Here is a 15,739-nt window from a genome sequence, read left to right as displayed (position 1 = left end):
GCAATGTTCCCTCATTTTAATCAATTAGATTAGAATTTGGCTTGGGATTTAGGGGGTCATGTTATTTGGTTGTTTTTGGTGGTGTGTGAAGTGTGTGTACCAGCATCATGCAAGGTGTCCTCCTTTGTGACTTATGACTAATGACAGTATGTGCTGTGAGAGCACCTCATGTATCACTGTCAAGACTGTGTGGTCAGGGTAGAGGAGCCCCTGGTAATGTATTGGTCATTTTATTCTTTACCCCTTATGTGGGGGTGATAGGGTTTGCAGACCAAGCGAAAATGCTGTGACTTACAGGAGCGAGGTGCTTTGTTGTCACCACAGGTCTGGACTCCTTTAGCTATAATCTGAGTATATATTGAGACTAAACTAACACAGGGCGTCCTCAGAATTGAGCAATCCATCCCAAAAAACGAAATGTTTAGCTTTTCTGTTCCCGCTTTGGTGATGAATTTCAACTGGATCACGAGCATGGCGTTTAAATGCAGCATGCTGTGGAGGGGAGACTGCCCTAGTGTCTACTGTTGGACTGTCGTGGTCTGCATATAGATGCCCCATCTCATGATTCAGCCTCAAATGGATGTATGCAATACTTTTTTGTTTTGTTTTGTTTTACACCGCTGAAGTTATCTAATGGTCATTCACTCGCTGACCTCCCCCAGCCTTCTTCTCCCTCCTCCCACTGTTCGCTCTCTATGTAATTAAATGCCTATAATCATCACAATGCAGGCTCTTTTTGAAGAACCTGGACATAATCAACCCAGCTAACAGTACCTCAATACAGACTGATAAGGTGGAGTCATGCGTCCTCCGAAACATGACCCGCCAGCTTACATGACCCGACACCCGCCAGCTTAACTTGGAAGCCATCCGCACCAAGGAGTCGCTAGAGCACGATGAGCCAAGTAAAGTCCCACCGGACGGTGCTGGGCCAATTGTGCACAGTCCTATGGGACTGTTGTGGCACAGCCTGGGAATGAAGCCTTAGAATGCTGCGCCACTTGGGAGGACCGAATTAAAGGTGATTTTATTTAGAATAATACAACACTAAACTCACTCCTTGAGTTGTTATGGTGTGTACTAGTGGCCTCTTTTCTGATACACGATCAATCTTGGCAGTCTTTTTCTGTTTGTCCCATGGTAGCTTTAACAGGCTATGTATACAGAGGACATGATCAAGATCACTCAATTTCCTTTCTGCCTTTCCCCTACAGGGAAGACAGTCTAATCATGATTGTTTTATAGAATCTGTAACCTGGGAGACTTGGGCTGTCAGTGCTTTCTATAGAGTGAGGTCAATGTATTTACATTTACATTACATTTAAGTCATTTAGCAGACGCTCTTATCCAGAGCGACTTACAAATTGGAAAGTTCATACATATTCATCCTGGTCCCCCCGTGGGGAATGAACCCACAACCCTGGCGTTGCAAGCGCCATGCTCTACCAACTGAGCCACACGGGACTATTTAGACACAGACCTTTTTGGTGATTTTGGCTCTGTACGCCAGCTCTTTGGATTTTTTTTTATTATACAATGACAGGGGTTAAAGTCCAGACTGTCAACTTGAATTTGATGGTATTTTCATCCATATCATATTTTCATCCACTTTTTGTATGTGCCCCCCCTCCCCACCTTCCCCATTTTAGGGAACAAAAAGTATTTGGACAAATTCACTTGTGTATGAATGTATTCAAAAGTTTAGTGTTTGGTCCCATATTCCTAGCACACAATCAGTCTTGTGACTCTTGTTGGATGCATTTGCAGATTTGTTTTGCTTGTTTCAGGTTTTGTTCCCAATGAATGGTCTATAATGTATTGTCTTTTTTGAAGTCACTTTTATTGTAAATAAGAAAATAATGTTTCTGAACACTTCTGCGTTAATGTAGATTACAGATAATCCTGAATGAATCTTGAATATTGATGAGTGAGCAAGTTGGAGGCAAAAATATCATTCCCCCCTAAAAATGCAAACCTCTCCTGTTGTTGGTAATGGCATTTCTTGGGGGTATGATATTTATGCCTCGAACTTTCTCAATCGTAATTTTTCACAATTCATTCCAGATGATCCGTAATCATGGTAGCATCCACATTAATGCATAAGTGTTCAGAAACATATTCTATTCTTATTTACAATAAAAGTGACTCAAATGACAGAGTACATCATTTACCATTTAATTTCTATTGGACACAAAATAACCCGAAAAAACAACCAAAACAAACTGCAAATGCATCCAACAAGTTTGTAATGTCACAAGCCTGTTATAGTCATTGCATGCTAGGAATTATGGGACCAAATATGAAGTTTTTGACTACTCTAAGTGAATTTGTCCAAATACGTTTGGTTGCCTATAATGGGCTATGTACCAAAAGTGCTGTAATTTATATTTCATTGTATCATTTTAAATCAAAAGTGCTGGAGTACAGAGCCAAAACAACAAACATTTCACTGTCCAAATACTTTTGGACCTCACCACCAAGAGAGTGCTACACACACAGAGGGTTGAAGATGGTGGTGGGAGAGGGAGATGCAGAGAGTGTGAGGGGAAGATGCAATCGGGCAAATTTAGAAGTAAGGATAAAAGGTGAGTGGGAGAGGGAGAAATCTTTGGGAGTAACTCCACAAATACAGGTGTGCCAAGCTTGTAGCATCACACCCAAGAAGACTCAAGGCTGTAATCACTGCCAAAGGTGCTTCAACAAAGTAAAGTGTCTGAATACTAATGTAAATGTTAATTTTTATTTTATTTTATGCATTTGCAAAAATGTCTTAACCTGTTTTTGCTGTGGTATTGTGTGTAGATTGATGAGGGGGAAAAAAACGATTGAATCAATTTTATAATAAGGTTGTAACGTAACTGTTACGCATCTTCTCTGAGAAGAGGGAACGCAACTCCCTGCTACAACTCAACTCTCTGTGAAGTGCAAGAGGTATGGACTGTAGGTGCGAGAAAGGACGACAAAGGCAGAATTTACCGTTTACTAGGATTGATTTCCTACACGGTAATATGGGGAAAAGGGGCTGGACGGAACCAAAGGAAAGAAAGTAAATATCAAAGCTCCCCCTCTCCTATCTAACCTGCCTACCCACTTAACTACCTAACTTAGCACCACCTGGTGCCCTAACCAAAATATAGGTGGTGGTCCGCCCAGGTCTTACCTAGTGTGCCTAGACAATGAATATACTACGGGTATATGTATGCCCGCGGGCCTCTTGCCTAAGCACTCCCTAAGTGCCTTCCCCTTCCCCCCTGGGAACAAATGAAACAGAATAATTATTAACAATTTCACAAACACTCAGAAACACAGGACATCAATGAGGCTCTGTCTGACTGAGCAACAAACTCACAGAATATACCAACCACTCCCAGCAACAACGAACACAGTAAATTACTCCAAAGCCATCAGCCTCCTCTCTCAGCAAATATCTCTCTTACAATCAAACTCTCTGCATTCCTCAGCCTTCAATGATCTCACCCTGCCTATCCTCTCTAATGATCTCTCCAAAACATTCAATCTTCTCTCTAATCTTTCTCTCTCTAATCTTTTCTCATCATCTCTCCAAAATATTCAATCTCTAGCCTACAATGATCTCTCTCTCTCTCTCTCTCTCTCTCTCTCTCTCTCTCTCTCTCTCTCTCTCTCTCTCTCTCTCTCTCTCTCTCTCTCTCTCTCTCTCTCTCTCTCTCTCTCTCTCTCTCTCTCTCTCTCTCTCTCTCTCTCTCTCTCTCTCTCTCTCTCTCTCTCTCTCTCTCTCTCTCTCTCTCTCTCTCTCTCTCTCTCTCTCTCTCTCTCTCTCTCTCTCTCTCTCTCTCTCTCTCTCTCTCTCTCTCTCTCTCTCTCTCTCTCTCTCTCTCTCTCTCTCTCTCTCTCTCTAATGATTTCTCTTAAACAGAACACTGGCTTTTATATCTTCAGGTGGCTATTAGCTGATTAGAGTCAGCTGCTTCTTGACGAGGGGGCGGGGTCAGCTCCAATCATCAATTAGCCTGGGGTCGACCAATCAGCTGGTTGGGGAGAACTCAGGAAGCAATGTCCTGAAACACACACTCAAATACAAAAGCTACAACACAGAAACTGGGGAACGTAACAGTAACAAAATGTGGAAAAAGTCGAAGGGTCTGAATACTTTCTGAATGCACTGTATATAACAAGTAATGCGTAATTTTTTGTTGTTGTAAATAGCTGTTTTGAATACATGCAGATCCTATATTGATTTTTTTCTCTGGAAGTTACAACCATGTTGGACTAAGTTGTCTGAAAGTTCAATCAATTGCACCATATCCTAAAATTTGGGGAATTATTTTCTTCTGTATGTGGTAGATGTAGTGTTTTTGTAGCTTTCAGATTAATGCTCAGTCTCAACCCTGGAGCTACAGTGACATTGAGCTGTATTGTAGGATTGAGCTCTCTCTCCCTCTGCCTGTGGGGTAATAGGAATATACTATAGCACTGGTGATAAAGCCGAGCCTGTTCTTTTCTCTGATTGGCTTATTCTCAATGTGGCATTTAGATCCAGCAGTGACTACCCAATGCTCCACCTGCTCTCACTCACTCGCTCTCTCTCTCTCGCTTCCTCCCCCCCCGCCCAATGGCTGTATTCACTCTGGGTTTTGTCTGTGCACCAGTGACAGTATCAGCGCGACATGGAGAGGATAAAATCAGCCACCCACCTCATCTGCATCGATGCACACAGTCAAGCCGGATCTTTTGAGGAGGAATCTCGTTTAGACACCCTGATCAGCACAGGATTAAGGACACAATTCTGTGGCACTGTAATTTTAAAGGAATACTCAAACTACTTTTTTTTTTCTTTTTTTTCCTTTCAGATCTTTGGATTCTTAGTGGATTTTACCTACTGCTTTCGTTGGCTTGTTTTGGTTTACTTGATGCGTTGATTTTAACGATGCAAGCAGCAGTGCTGAGTACAGGCTTGCTCTGAGCTGCTCCGAGTTGACCTCTGAGGTCGCTCTCCAGCTCTGTCAGTCCTCCACATAGGCATCACATCAGCTGTTCTGAGAAAATTGGGGGAATTTCCCTTTTATTACCCACCCATCATGCCATCCAGGGAGTTGTACATAGTCAGGGAGGGGGAAGAAGTCTCTGGTACAAGAGGCTAAGAAGGAGGGGGCGCAGAAAGACATTATGGCCACAGCCCTGGGTGTGAGGATGGCGTCAGGGACCCAGAAGCCCCGTGCCACCTTCTGGCAACCTCTCAAACTGTTTGCCTATTCACAGCTCACCTCACTGGTCCGTCGAGCCACCCTGAAGGACAACGACCACGCGACCAAGTATGAGAAAGTCCACAATTTCAAGGTAAGACCTGAACCTGCCTGCTCAGCGCTTCTTACTTTTCCTCTTCTGCTCTTTCTTTTTCACTGCCTTTATGGTGGTTATATCACATTTGAGGTTGTTTGATTGGCATATTTTACATTTTTGGAATGACGGGGGAGAGAATTGCCTCTTTGATTAAATCTAAATTCTGATCGGCTTCTGACTAGTGAGCAGCATTTTGAGTTGTCATGAAGGAGGAGGGATTGTAGTAGTCCTCAGCAACTGATAGTGTAGTCTGACTGGCTACCGGACCTGTCGTTAGTAGCTCATATAAACTGGGAGAGGGAGACACAACCTGACAGAACACAACACAGCCCTTAATCCCATTCTGCCCAGCCAGACGCTTGGGGACCCTCACAGAATCCAGCCGCATCTTGCTAACCACGCCTCTTACCAGTCAAACACAGCAACCATCTTCTCCTAAAATAATCTCAGCCAGATATAATTTTACTAGAGCATGTGAAAATAATACATTTTGTTTTGTGAGATTTTTTAAAATACCAAGACCACTATAACACCAGTCATTAGGTTTTCTCATTTGTTGTTTGTCTTGTCATTTGCACAAGATGCCTATCCTCCACGTTCCCATACCCAAAATAGCAATCTAAAACAAGGGGTCTGAGTCCAGATAAATGTTGAGCATTTATGATTGGTCTAGCCATTACCTGGCAGAACTAGGCATTTGTTTGATGTAGTCCCTTTTAGATATGTGATAACCCTGGCATTGTCAACCATGGTACACACACACACACACACACACACACACACTTTCCAACCCACATTATAAGGCCTGCCAGTCTGCTTTCTAGCGCTGCTTATCTCTCTCACAGGGATAATTCCCAATTGGCTCCTTCAGTGTCCGCAGGCTGTGGAGAGCCAGGGGAAAGCCTAGTATGTCCATCTATCCTTCCATCCAGTAAAAAAGTGACCATGTTTTCCGTCCTCTCTTCCTCTCCCCTGCAGGTGCACACCTTCCGGGGACCCCACTGGTGTGAATATTGTGCCAACTTCATGTGGGGCCTCATCGCTCAGGGAGTTAAATGTGCAGGTAAAGGGAGGGTGGGAAGCAAACTGTGGTCTCTGCTTTGTGTTTTGTCTTTTAACACACAGCTAGTTTGAACCAGGTTTCGAGGAGATGTCATCTACTGTGCCATACCAGTGTCTACAGGGCGTTCGTAAATTCAATCTGGTAATCTATTAGAGTTCAGAGCACTCTGGTTTGAGAGTGTCGGAGCACAGAATAATTGATGAATTTACGAACGACAAGTTGTGCCTGTTGAAATGACAGGTGCCAGTTAACATCGGCTAAAACAACGAATTGAAATGTTGCCAGTAAGTTACAATCACTAACCCTCTTAATAACATGAAAATAGTCTAACCAGCTCAGCAAAGGTGAGTAAAATTAGTCAGAGTAAGCTGTTCTCTCATTTTTGTCTTTAAAGTAGCTAGCAAGCTAGTCAATGTTAGCCAGTTAGCTTGGATGCTTGACTGCCGTTATTATATTTTTTTAATTTAACCTTTATTTTAGGGAAAACATTTGAAAACCTACATTGGTTTCGGAAAGTATTCAGACCCCTTGACTTTTTCCTCATTTTGTTACGTTACAGCCTTATTCTAAAATTTATTAAATTGTTTACCCCATAATGGCAAAGCAAAAACTGGTTATTAGAAATGTTTGCAAATGTATTAAATCAAAAAACGGACGTTTACATAAGGGTAAGGGTAGGCAACAACACGTCTGCCACGCTGATCCTCAACACAGGGGCCCCTTGGGTGCGTGCTTAGTCCCCTCCTGTACTCCCTGTTCACCCACGACTGCGTGGCCAAACACGACTCCAACACCATTTAATTTTGTTGATGACAACAGTGGTAGGCCTGATTACCAATAACGATGAGACCGCCTATAGGGAGGAGGTCAGAGACCTGGCCGTGTGGTGCCAGGACAACAACCTCTCCGTTAATATGAGCGAGACAAAGGATCTGATCATGGACTACAGGAAAAGGTGGGCCGAACAGGCCCCTATGAACATCGACGAGTACTGGAGTGGGTCGAGAGTTTCAAGTTCCTTGGTGTCCACATCCCCAATGAACTATCATGGTCCAAACACACCAAGACAGTTGTGAAGTGTGCACGACAGCTTTTCCCATCAGGAGACTGAAAGTATTTGGCATAGGTCCCCAGATTCTCAAAAAGTTCTACAGCTGCACCATCGAAAGCATCCTGACCCGGTTACATCACCGCCTGGTATGGCAACTGCTCGGCATCTGACCCGAGGCCCAGTACATCACTGGGGCCAAGCTTCCTGCCATCCAGGACCTCTACCAGGCAGTGTCGGAGGAAGGCCCTAAAAATTGTCAGACTCCAGCCACCCTGTTCTCTCTGCTACCGCACGCAAGCGGTACTGGAGTGCCAAGTCTAGGTCCAAGAGGCTTCTAAACAGCTTCTACCCCCAAGCCATAAGACTGCTGAACATCTAATCAAATGGCTACCCAGACTATTTGCATTGCCCATCCCCCCCTCTCAACCTCTTTTACACCGCTGCTACCGTAATTTCTGGACTATTAAGCGCACCTGAATGTAAGCCGCACCCACTGAATTTAAAGAAAATATGTATTTTGTACATAAATAAGCCGCACATGTCTATAAGCCGCAGGTGCCTACCGGTACATTGAAACAAATGAACTTTACACAGCCTTTAAAGGAAACACGGCTTGTAACAAAAATAAATAGGCTTTTTAAACGAAACACGGCTTGTAACAAAAATAAATAGGCCTTTAAACGAAACACGGCTTGTAACAAAAATAAATAGGCTTTTAAACGAAACACGGCTTGTAACAAAAATATATAGGCTTTAACGAAACACGGCTTGTAACAATAAAAAAAAAAAAATAGCAGTAAACAGTAGCCTACCAAGAAAGTCATTGGTCACTATCTTCCTCCTGTGCACTGAAACCACTGAAGTCATCTCCTTCGGTGTCGGAGTTGAATAGCCTCAGAATTGCTTCATCCGATGTTGGATCGTTTTCATTGTCGCTCTCGTCACTTTCATCCGGAGGCAAATTCCCCGCTGAGCTCATGCTGCCCTCTTCAGTACGCAGCAGTCCAGCCTTTCGAAACCCGTTGATGATAGTGGATTTTTTGACAATGCTCCACGCTGTCAGGACCCACTGGCAGACTTGACCATAAGTTGCTCTTCGCATGCGGCCTGTTTTAGTGAAGGATTTCTCCCCACTTGTCATCCAAGCCTCATTTTCTAGTTCGGGCCATCTGCTTTTCTTTCCTCTGAAAGCTTTTGTTGTCTTTTTGCACTGAGTCAGTTTCTCACGCTGCTGTTTCCAACGTCTTATCATCGACTCATTAAGGCCAAGCTCCCGTGCAGCAGCTCTATTTCCTTTTCCAACAGCCAGATCGATCGCCTTCAAATTGAAAGCTGCATCATATGCATTTCTCTGTGTCTTTGCCATGATGAGGGTGACAAAATGACTACCGTAATCAGAATGATGGGAAGTTTGAGCGCGCTCGATTTACGTCACATTATGTGACGGTGCTCAGTTTTTTGGCGGCATGAATCTTGTGAAAGCGGTAAAAATCCATAAATTAGCCGCGTCATTGTATAAGCCGCGAGGTTCAAAGCGTGGGAAAAAGTAGCGGCTTATAGTCCGGAAATTACGGTACTCTTTGTTGTTATCATCTATGCATAGTCACTTTAGTACCTCTACCTACATGTATTTATTACCTCAACTAACCGGTGCCCTCGCACATTGACTCTGTACCGGTACCCCCTGTATATAGTCTCGCTATTGTTATTTTACTGCTGCTCTTTAATTACTTCTTACTTTTATTTCTTATTCTTATCCATATTTTTTAAAACTGCATTGTTGGTTAGGGGCTTGTAAGTAAGCATGTTGTGTTCAGCGCATGTGACTAATACAATTTGATTTGCTCTAGTTTTCAATGCCACTTTAAGGGCAAATTTATCAGAGATCGCCACTGCAGACTTTAAGAAATTATGTGCATGATAGAGTGGGTTCTTACTATTGTATTTTTTATTGATTTGAAGTATTTGTCTAACTAATGTGTAATTGCTTTTTGCTCTTGTAATACAGGGCTCCCTTGCAAACAAGGCTGGTCTCAATGGGACCCCCTGACTAAATATAGGTTAAATAAAACATACACAATTAATCTCCAATTGGAAAAGCAATCAGATTGACATAACATTGAGGATGCTTTTATGCGTTGTAACAGAATAATCGTTTTTAGTGCTGCCTGCCATTTTAAATTGTGATAATGATACTACCATGCAGGACTTACCCTGCCAAAATAAAGGTTCAATTAAATGATACAGCATTATTGCTCATCTCTTTTTCTGCCCAGATTGCGGTTTGAATGTCCACAAACAGTGTTCCAAAATGGTGCCAAACGACTGTAAGCCTGACCTCAAGCATGTCAAGAAAGTATACAGTTGTGACCTTACGACCCTGGTAAAAGCCCACAATTCCAAGCGACCCATGGTGGTGGACATGTGCATACAAGAGATTGAGTCTAGAGGTGAGCAGTAGAAAATGACCCACTTGTGATGTTTTTTTTGCTATACGGTTGTTATGGTTTCAGACATCCTCCAGTAACAATGTTCATGTTACTCGAATTTCCTGACAAGTAATGGAGAGGTATGAATTTGCACTGGTGTTAGTTTGATAAATGTAAAGCTGTTTAATTTGTCATTGTCTTTCTCTCCCGTCCTTCTCTAACTGTAGGTGTTCAGTCTGAGGGCCTGTACAGAATCTCAGGCTTCAGTGATCTGATTGAAGATGTGAAGCTGGCTTTTGACAGAGGCAGGGCCCTTTTTCCTTTGCCACTGTATTGCATTCAGTTACCTGCTTTCTGGGTGGGGCAGTCAGTGGGTATCAATTGGACTTAGGGCATGGACAGCATTTTTCAAGGACTATTGTTGATATTGCTGCAAGATTGCGGGGACTAGGTTGGACAAAAACTGATTTAATTGTTAATGGCAGTTATCAAGTAACACCAATCGAGTGCCAACTGAGTTTATAATCTATAGACCGGCTGCATAGCCACAAAACAATGTAATTCTAAGTTCTCCTTTTGGATGCATGCAACCGTTGTGGCATCTTTTAATTAACTGCCCCATCTCTAGTTAAGTTAAAAAATTATCCCTCTGTCTCCCAATAGATGGTGAAAAGGCGGACATTTCTGTGAATGTGTATGAAGACATCAATATAATCACTGGCGCACTGAAACTGTACTTCAGGGATTTACCTATTCCTCTTATCACGTATGACGCCTACCCAAGGTTCATGGAGGCAGCAAGTTAGTCCTAAACTTAGTCCGTTTAATGAATATTTTTATTTTTATTGGGTGTGTGTTATGGTTCCTATCCTGCAGAGGCTGACTGTGTGTCCGTTTTGTCTGGTTCTAGAGATTACAGATCCAGACAAGGGGTTAGAGGCCCATCATGAAGCTCTGAAGCTGCTGCCACCTGCACACTGTGAAACACTGTGTTATCTCATGGCCCACTTAAAGAGGTGAGACCAGATATTGTAGTATATTATGGTAGAACAGGCCTAGTCATTGAGTAGAGACAATGATTAGATTGTACAGTCTATTTAATCAGCGTCCCGTCAACGGGACAGTTGTAAATCATGCAGAGCCTTGTGTCACGATCGCAGATTTTAGAGAAACAACAAATGTCGGTACGTATGTGTCTTATATCGGCTGAAAGCTTAAATTCTTGTTAATATAACTGCACTGTCAATTTACAGTAGCTATTACTGCGAAAAAATGCCATGTTATTGTTTGAGAGCCCCTAACATATCCTTGCTTCAGGGCCTGAGCTACAGGCAGTAAGATTTGGGTATGTCATTTTAGGCGAAAATTTGAAAAAAAGGGGGCTATCCCTAAGAAGTTTTAACAATAACAAAAAAATCTGGAGATGTCTTGATTGCATAAATATTTGCGCACCTGAACAATAGTTGGTGGAAGCACCTTTGACAGCCATTAGAATGTTAAAAATAGTTTTTTGTCCACAATTAAAAATGGCTATTTGTAATTCTCACACCACTTTGCAATGAGCTGGAGGCAGTATGCGTTTTTAAAACATATACTATAGCTACTTAATTGTTTGAAACCTGAGCATTTTACTACATAGTATGAGGCATGTTTTACCATGTTTCAACGTAGTCAAGGCAAAATGTCACCATATCATATCAATTATTTTAATAAGACATTGAAACTAGTAGCTTATTTCTCATATTCTATTTTTATTTCAACTTTCTTTCATTGTCCGGTAGCCAAATGCAAATTTGCGTGTAGCCTACTGCCTTGTGCATATTGCTGCGCTAATAATGTTAAGAAATAATAGTTTATCAACATTTTAAGCTAAACGGTCTTGATCTGTTGTATCAGATTCATTGCTTTTAAAAAGAAAATGTATGTCACGTAGGCCTACTGATTTTTATGAATGTGGTATCTATCCTCCCACAACTGCGCCTGGGCTATTTATTTCTCGACAAGCTGACCAATAGAATAGTTAAACTTTTTTTCTACTATGGGTATAGTAGATTTCCCCAAGTAAATTTAATTAAATTGCAAAAATGTATATAGCCGAATTAGCCTACTCCTGTCTATACAGAAATAAGTAAAATAATTCAAAATAGACTACTAAGGCCACAGAGAATCATTAGTTTCAGTCGGAAGGAAAGGCAGCGAGCGCTGCAAATACCAAATAGATTGTTGATTTACGACTGTCACTGAAAAGTAGAGGCCCAGCCAGGCATATTACAATATTTCTAAATTCAATCGCAGGAAAACATAGTTTGGAAAGCAAATGGCTATTGCTGTAAAGAGAAGACAATGAAAAGACTCATCTGTCTTTTAGATATCAAAATGTTCATCTTAATTGATCGAATAACAGTAGTCCTATAGCCTACCTTACGCACAGCGCATATTCACACTATCATTGTTGGGTCAGTCCCACTTAAGTTTGTTTTTGGACAATAATTTCCTCCTCCAGTTTAGATGGACGTCGTATTTGTGTCTCCCCTTGTCGTAGGCCTATTATATGGACAACATTGTTTTTATTAATTGTCAGTTTCAGCAGAGTAGGCTACCCTGTAATTTGTCTTATTAAAAAAGATTCTGCTAATGTCTTCAGTCATATAAAGTGTAGTAGAATTGCATGAAATGTGTTTTTCATGTGCAAAGAAAGGAGAAATGTATCTGACATAGCCCAGGCCTCTACACTATACTCGCTCAGCCATGCGTTGATTGGTATTTTATTTGCAAACAGTGATTGAGTCATAGCCTACTATTTGTAATGTGATCTTACATCAGTCTTCAAATGTGATGATGAATGGTATTTTATATTATAAAGGTGCATTTTTATGGTGAAAATTTGCTTCCCCAAACTTATGGGTCTGATACATTTCTCAAATGTAATTTAAATGAAAATGCTGCCGGTCAAATGTGTGGCGCCACATTTTCCTAACGGAGTCCCTGGCATGCACGTATTTTGCCTGTTCCAGTGGAATCTAACAGCATCTTTATCGCACAATCAATAAAATCAATAGTTGATTCCTGCCATGTCAATTTATTTATTCTGTTATAGTATTTATAATAATATAATGCAATATAAAACAATAAAAAAATAACAATTATCCATATGAATAACTAGTGAGATGTTCCAAATTCTAATCCATCTCCGATACAGTGTGCGCATCAATTCACTTTGTTTTTCTTGCCATTGTGAACTAAGCGTTGTACATTGTAAATTCAATCACCCCCTTCACCATCGTCATGATCATTACTCAGTTAATTCAAATTCAATCATGAAGTGAGGAAAGACACATCAGCTGTTGGTACCAATGCCGTTTGTCTTGGCAATTAGGTGTCAAAAAACAGGCAAACGGCCTGAAAACGATTTTGTTTTGTCTTTTTAGAGGATTGTAAAATACAAATACTTAAGAAAAGTCAGGGAAGGAGGACGATGTTGCAGATTTATTTTAAAGGAGTGGCTGCAGTCCCGTCTTCTCCGGACCCCTCTTCCCGACAAGCTAAAGGTCCGAAGCTTCTGCTCAGGTGCTGGGTTCTCTACTTTGCACAGTCTCTGCTCTACTCGTTGAGCTGCCCAGAGAGCATGCTACCCTGGCGAATGATGCTTGTTTAATAAAGTTAGATCAAAGCTGAATCAATGTCTACAAGATCACATAATGATAGTATTCTATATAACATAACCGAATATAATAGCACAGTATAACATACTGTAAGTCAAATTACATCACCTAATTTCATATGAGATTTTTCGGATGATTGTGCGAATGGTCACATTTTTCTCATGCGGCCAAAACTCAGCAGCGCTTGCCAAAGAATCACATGCACAACGTGATTCGAATCTTCAGTTCTGGGGGAAAGGGATCCATGAGGGTGGGATCCGCAGCCTCTGCCTTATTTTAATTACAAAATCAAATGCCCGTTGGCCAATGGCGGTTCTAGTGTTAAAATGTGTAAATACTTGTGAAGCAGCTTATTGTGTGACTTAAGGAAAATCTTAGGACAAATACTTATGCAATCAAGACAGGCCTTTTTTTAATCATTATTAATTGTAGAGTTAATATTTTTTACTAGGCATTATATGTTAACAGTAGCCAATAATTTGTTTTATGGTAGAAAACTAATTTGGCCTTGAATGAGCATGTCAGTGGCACCTAAAGTTTTTTGTTGTTGTTGCTTTCTCTCTCTTTGCCCTGACCCTTTCCTGTTCCTCTTCAAAGGGTAACCCAAAATGAGAAAGACACCCTGATGAATGCAGAAAACCTTGGCATTGTTTTTGGGCCCACCCTCATGCGTGCCCCAGACCTGGATGCGATGACGGCGCTCAATGACATCCGCTACCAGAGACAGGTGGTTGAGACGCTTATAAAGAACGAAGACATTCTGTTCTGAAAGGGGATGACAAACAATGAAGGAATCTTAAATCATGAATAAGCGATTTACTCATCATTTAGAAAGGAGGAAGTGACAATGTTTTTAATATTTTCCCTTTGTAAAACCAAAACTTGAATAATAATGAAGTATTTGCACCATTTTCCACTCCCAGTGAACCCTGTCTGAAGAGATGTCTGTTGGGTTTGAATCACGTACCTTAGACTTGTCTTTCGCATGTTCACCCCCCCCCCCCCCCCGCCCCCGTCAAGGGTAATTGATGGAACACACATTCCTTTGGATAGCTAGTATGTGTTTTTGTTTTCAGATATTGGGTCACACCAAAGGGAGAGAGAGAGGACTCAACTTTATCTCTGACATTATAGTGTCTTTGACAGCATGGGCAGTGCCATTGATGCTACAACCCATAGGAATCCCCATCCAGTTGGCTACTTTTAATGCTTTGAAATGGCGGCGGCATGGTGGAAGCCCTCATTGGCAATGTCTTTGCCAAAATGGGTGATATCCATGATAGTCCTCTATCTCTATGGGTCACACTCACTCATTAGCTGCTCTCTCTGATCTTGTAGATGTGGCTCATTTGTTTCCAGATGGCTTTATTCTTCCTGTGAATCACAAATGTACCTGGATGTAACATGGAATACCATTGGTTAAAAACCTTGTTTATTTTGTTTAGTATTGTCGTTTGTATGTTGTTCTTTTACGTTCATTTAAAATAAATGCAGTGGGATATTTATATAATTTCAGCCAGTAGTTCTAAAAGTAGCCTAGCACTCACAAGCCATAACAGGTGCCTTAAATGTAGAATGTCATATTAGCGGTGTGTCCCATGTACATCTGCACTTAATTTATATTATAATGGGGTGCCACACCTTTGGCACTCACTGCCCCTTTTGTCAGAGTATCCAATGTGATCAAGCCTCCCACTTGTACCTTGCAGCGTCATTGTATGTGATGGTGCCTTTCAACCTTCCTGTCAACATTGTCCATCCGTTTTGGTTGTTCGAAGTATCCCTTTATTCCTTGGTCAGACTATGGTGCCAAAACTTTTCTAGTTTAGAAAGTATAAATGGTACCAAATAGCTCAATGGATGCAAAGTTGAGTCAGTCTGGTTTAATTCGAACCTAACTAACCAGTTTGATTACAATGGGAAGCCCATCCTCAGTGGATGTCCCATCATCAGGCAATTAAGTATGCTAAGCCTGTGACAAGGTCTGTGAGAGGGTTTTGTGCAAGCAGGATCGGTCATGTATCCCAGTTTTGCGGAACAGTGTAGCTTAACAGGAAGAATAAACCGATATCATGACATGCCTTGCTCATATCGCTATCAAAATATTAAATTTCTATCAAATTATTAATATTGGTGCCCACCACCAAAAATTTACAAAATGTAGGGCCCTATAAAATCACTTCTCAAATTCGTTTTGTTGCAGTTTATTTATTTT

At 41.5% G+C, this 15,739-nt stretch overlaps 1 protein-coding gene across 3 annotated transcripts in view; it reads left to right on the top strand.

Moving 5' to 3' along the window:
• Positions 1-14,964, top strand: part of LOC139566417 (N-chimaerin-like) — a 42,099-nt gene extending 27,135 nt beyond the window's left edge. For all 3 annotated transcript variants that reach the window (XM_071387578.1, XM_071387577.1, XM_071387576.1), the window contains 7 exons: positions 5,239-5,316; positions 6,298-6,382; positions 9,710-9,883; positions 10,090-10,167; positions 10,526-10,663; positions 10,773-10,878; positions 14,122-14,964. In XM_071387578.1, the coding sequence (XP_071243679.1) occupies positions 5,239-5,316; positions 6,298-6,382; positions 9,710-9,883; positions 10,090-10,167; positions 10,526-10,663; positions 10,773-10,878; positions 14,122-14,293 (831 nt within the window). In that variant the 3' untranslated portion in view covers positions 14,294-14,964. The remainder of the gene's footprint in view (positions 1-5,238; positions 5,317-6,297; positions 6,383-9,709; positions 9,884-10,089; positions 10,168-10,525; positions 10,664-10,772; positions 10,879-14,121) is intronic.
• The last annotated feature ends 775 nt before the right edge of the window (positions 14,965-15,739 follow it).

Source organism: Salvelinus alpinus, chromosome 38 (genome assembly GCF_045679555.1).
Source record: "Salvelinus alpinus chromosome 38, SLU_Salpinus.1, whole genome shotgun sequence".
NCBI lineage: Eukaryota > Metazoa > Chordata > Actinopteri > Salmoniformes > Salmonidae > Salvelinus > Salvelinus alpinus.
Note: the sequence above shows the minus strand (reverse complement) of the source record. Positions and strands in the feature narration are given on the sequence as shown.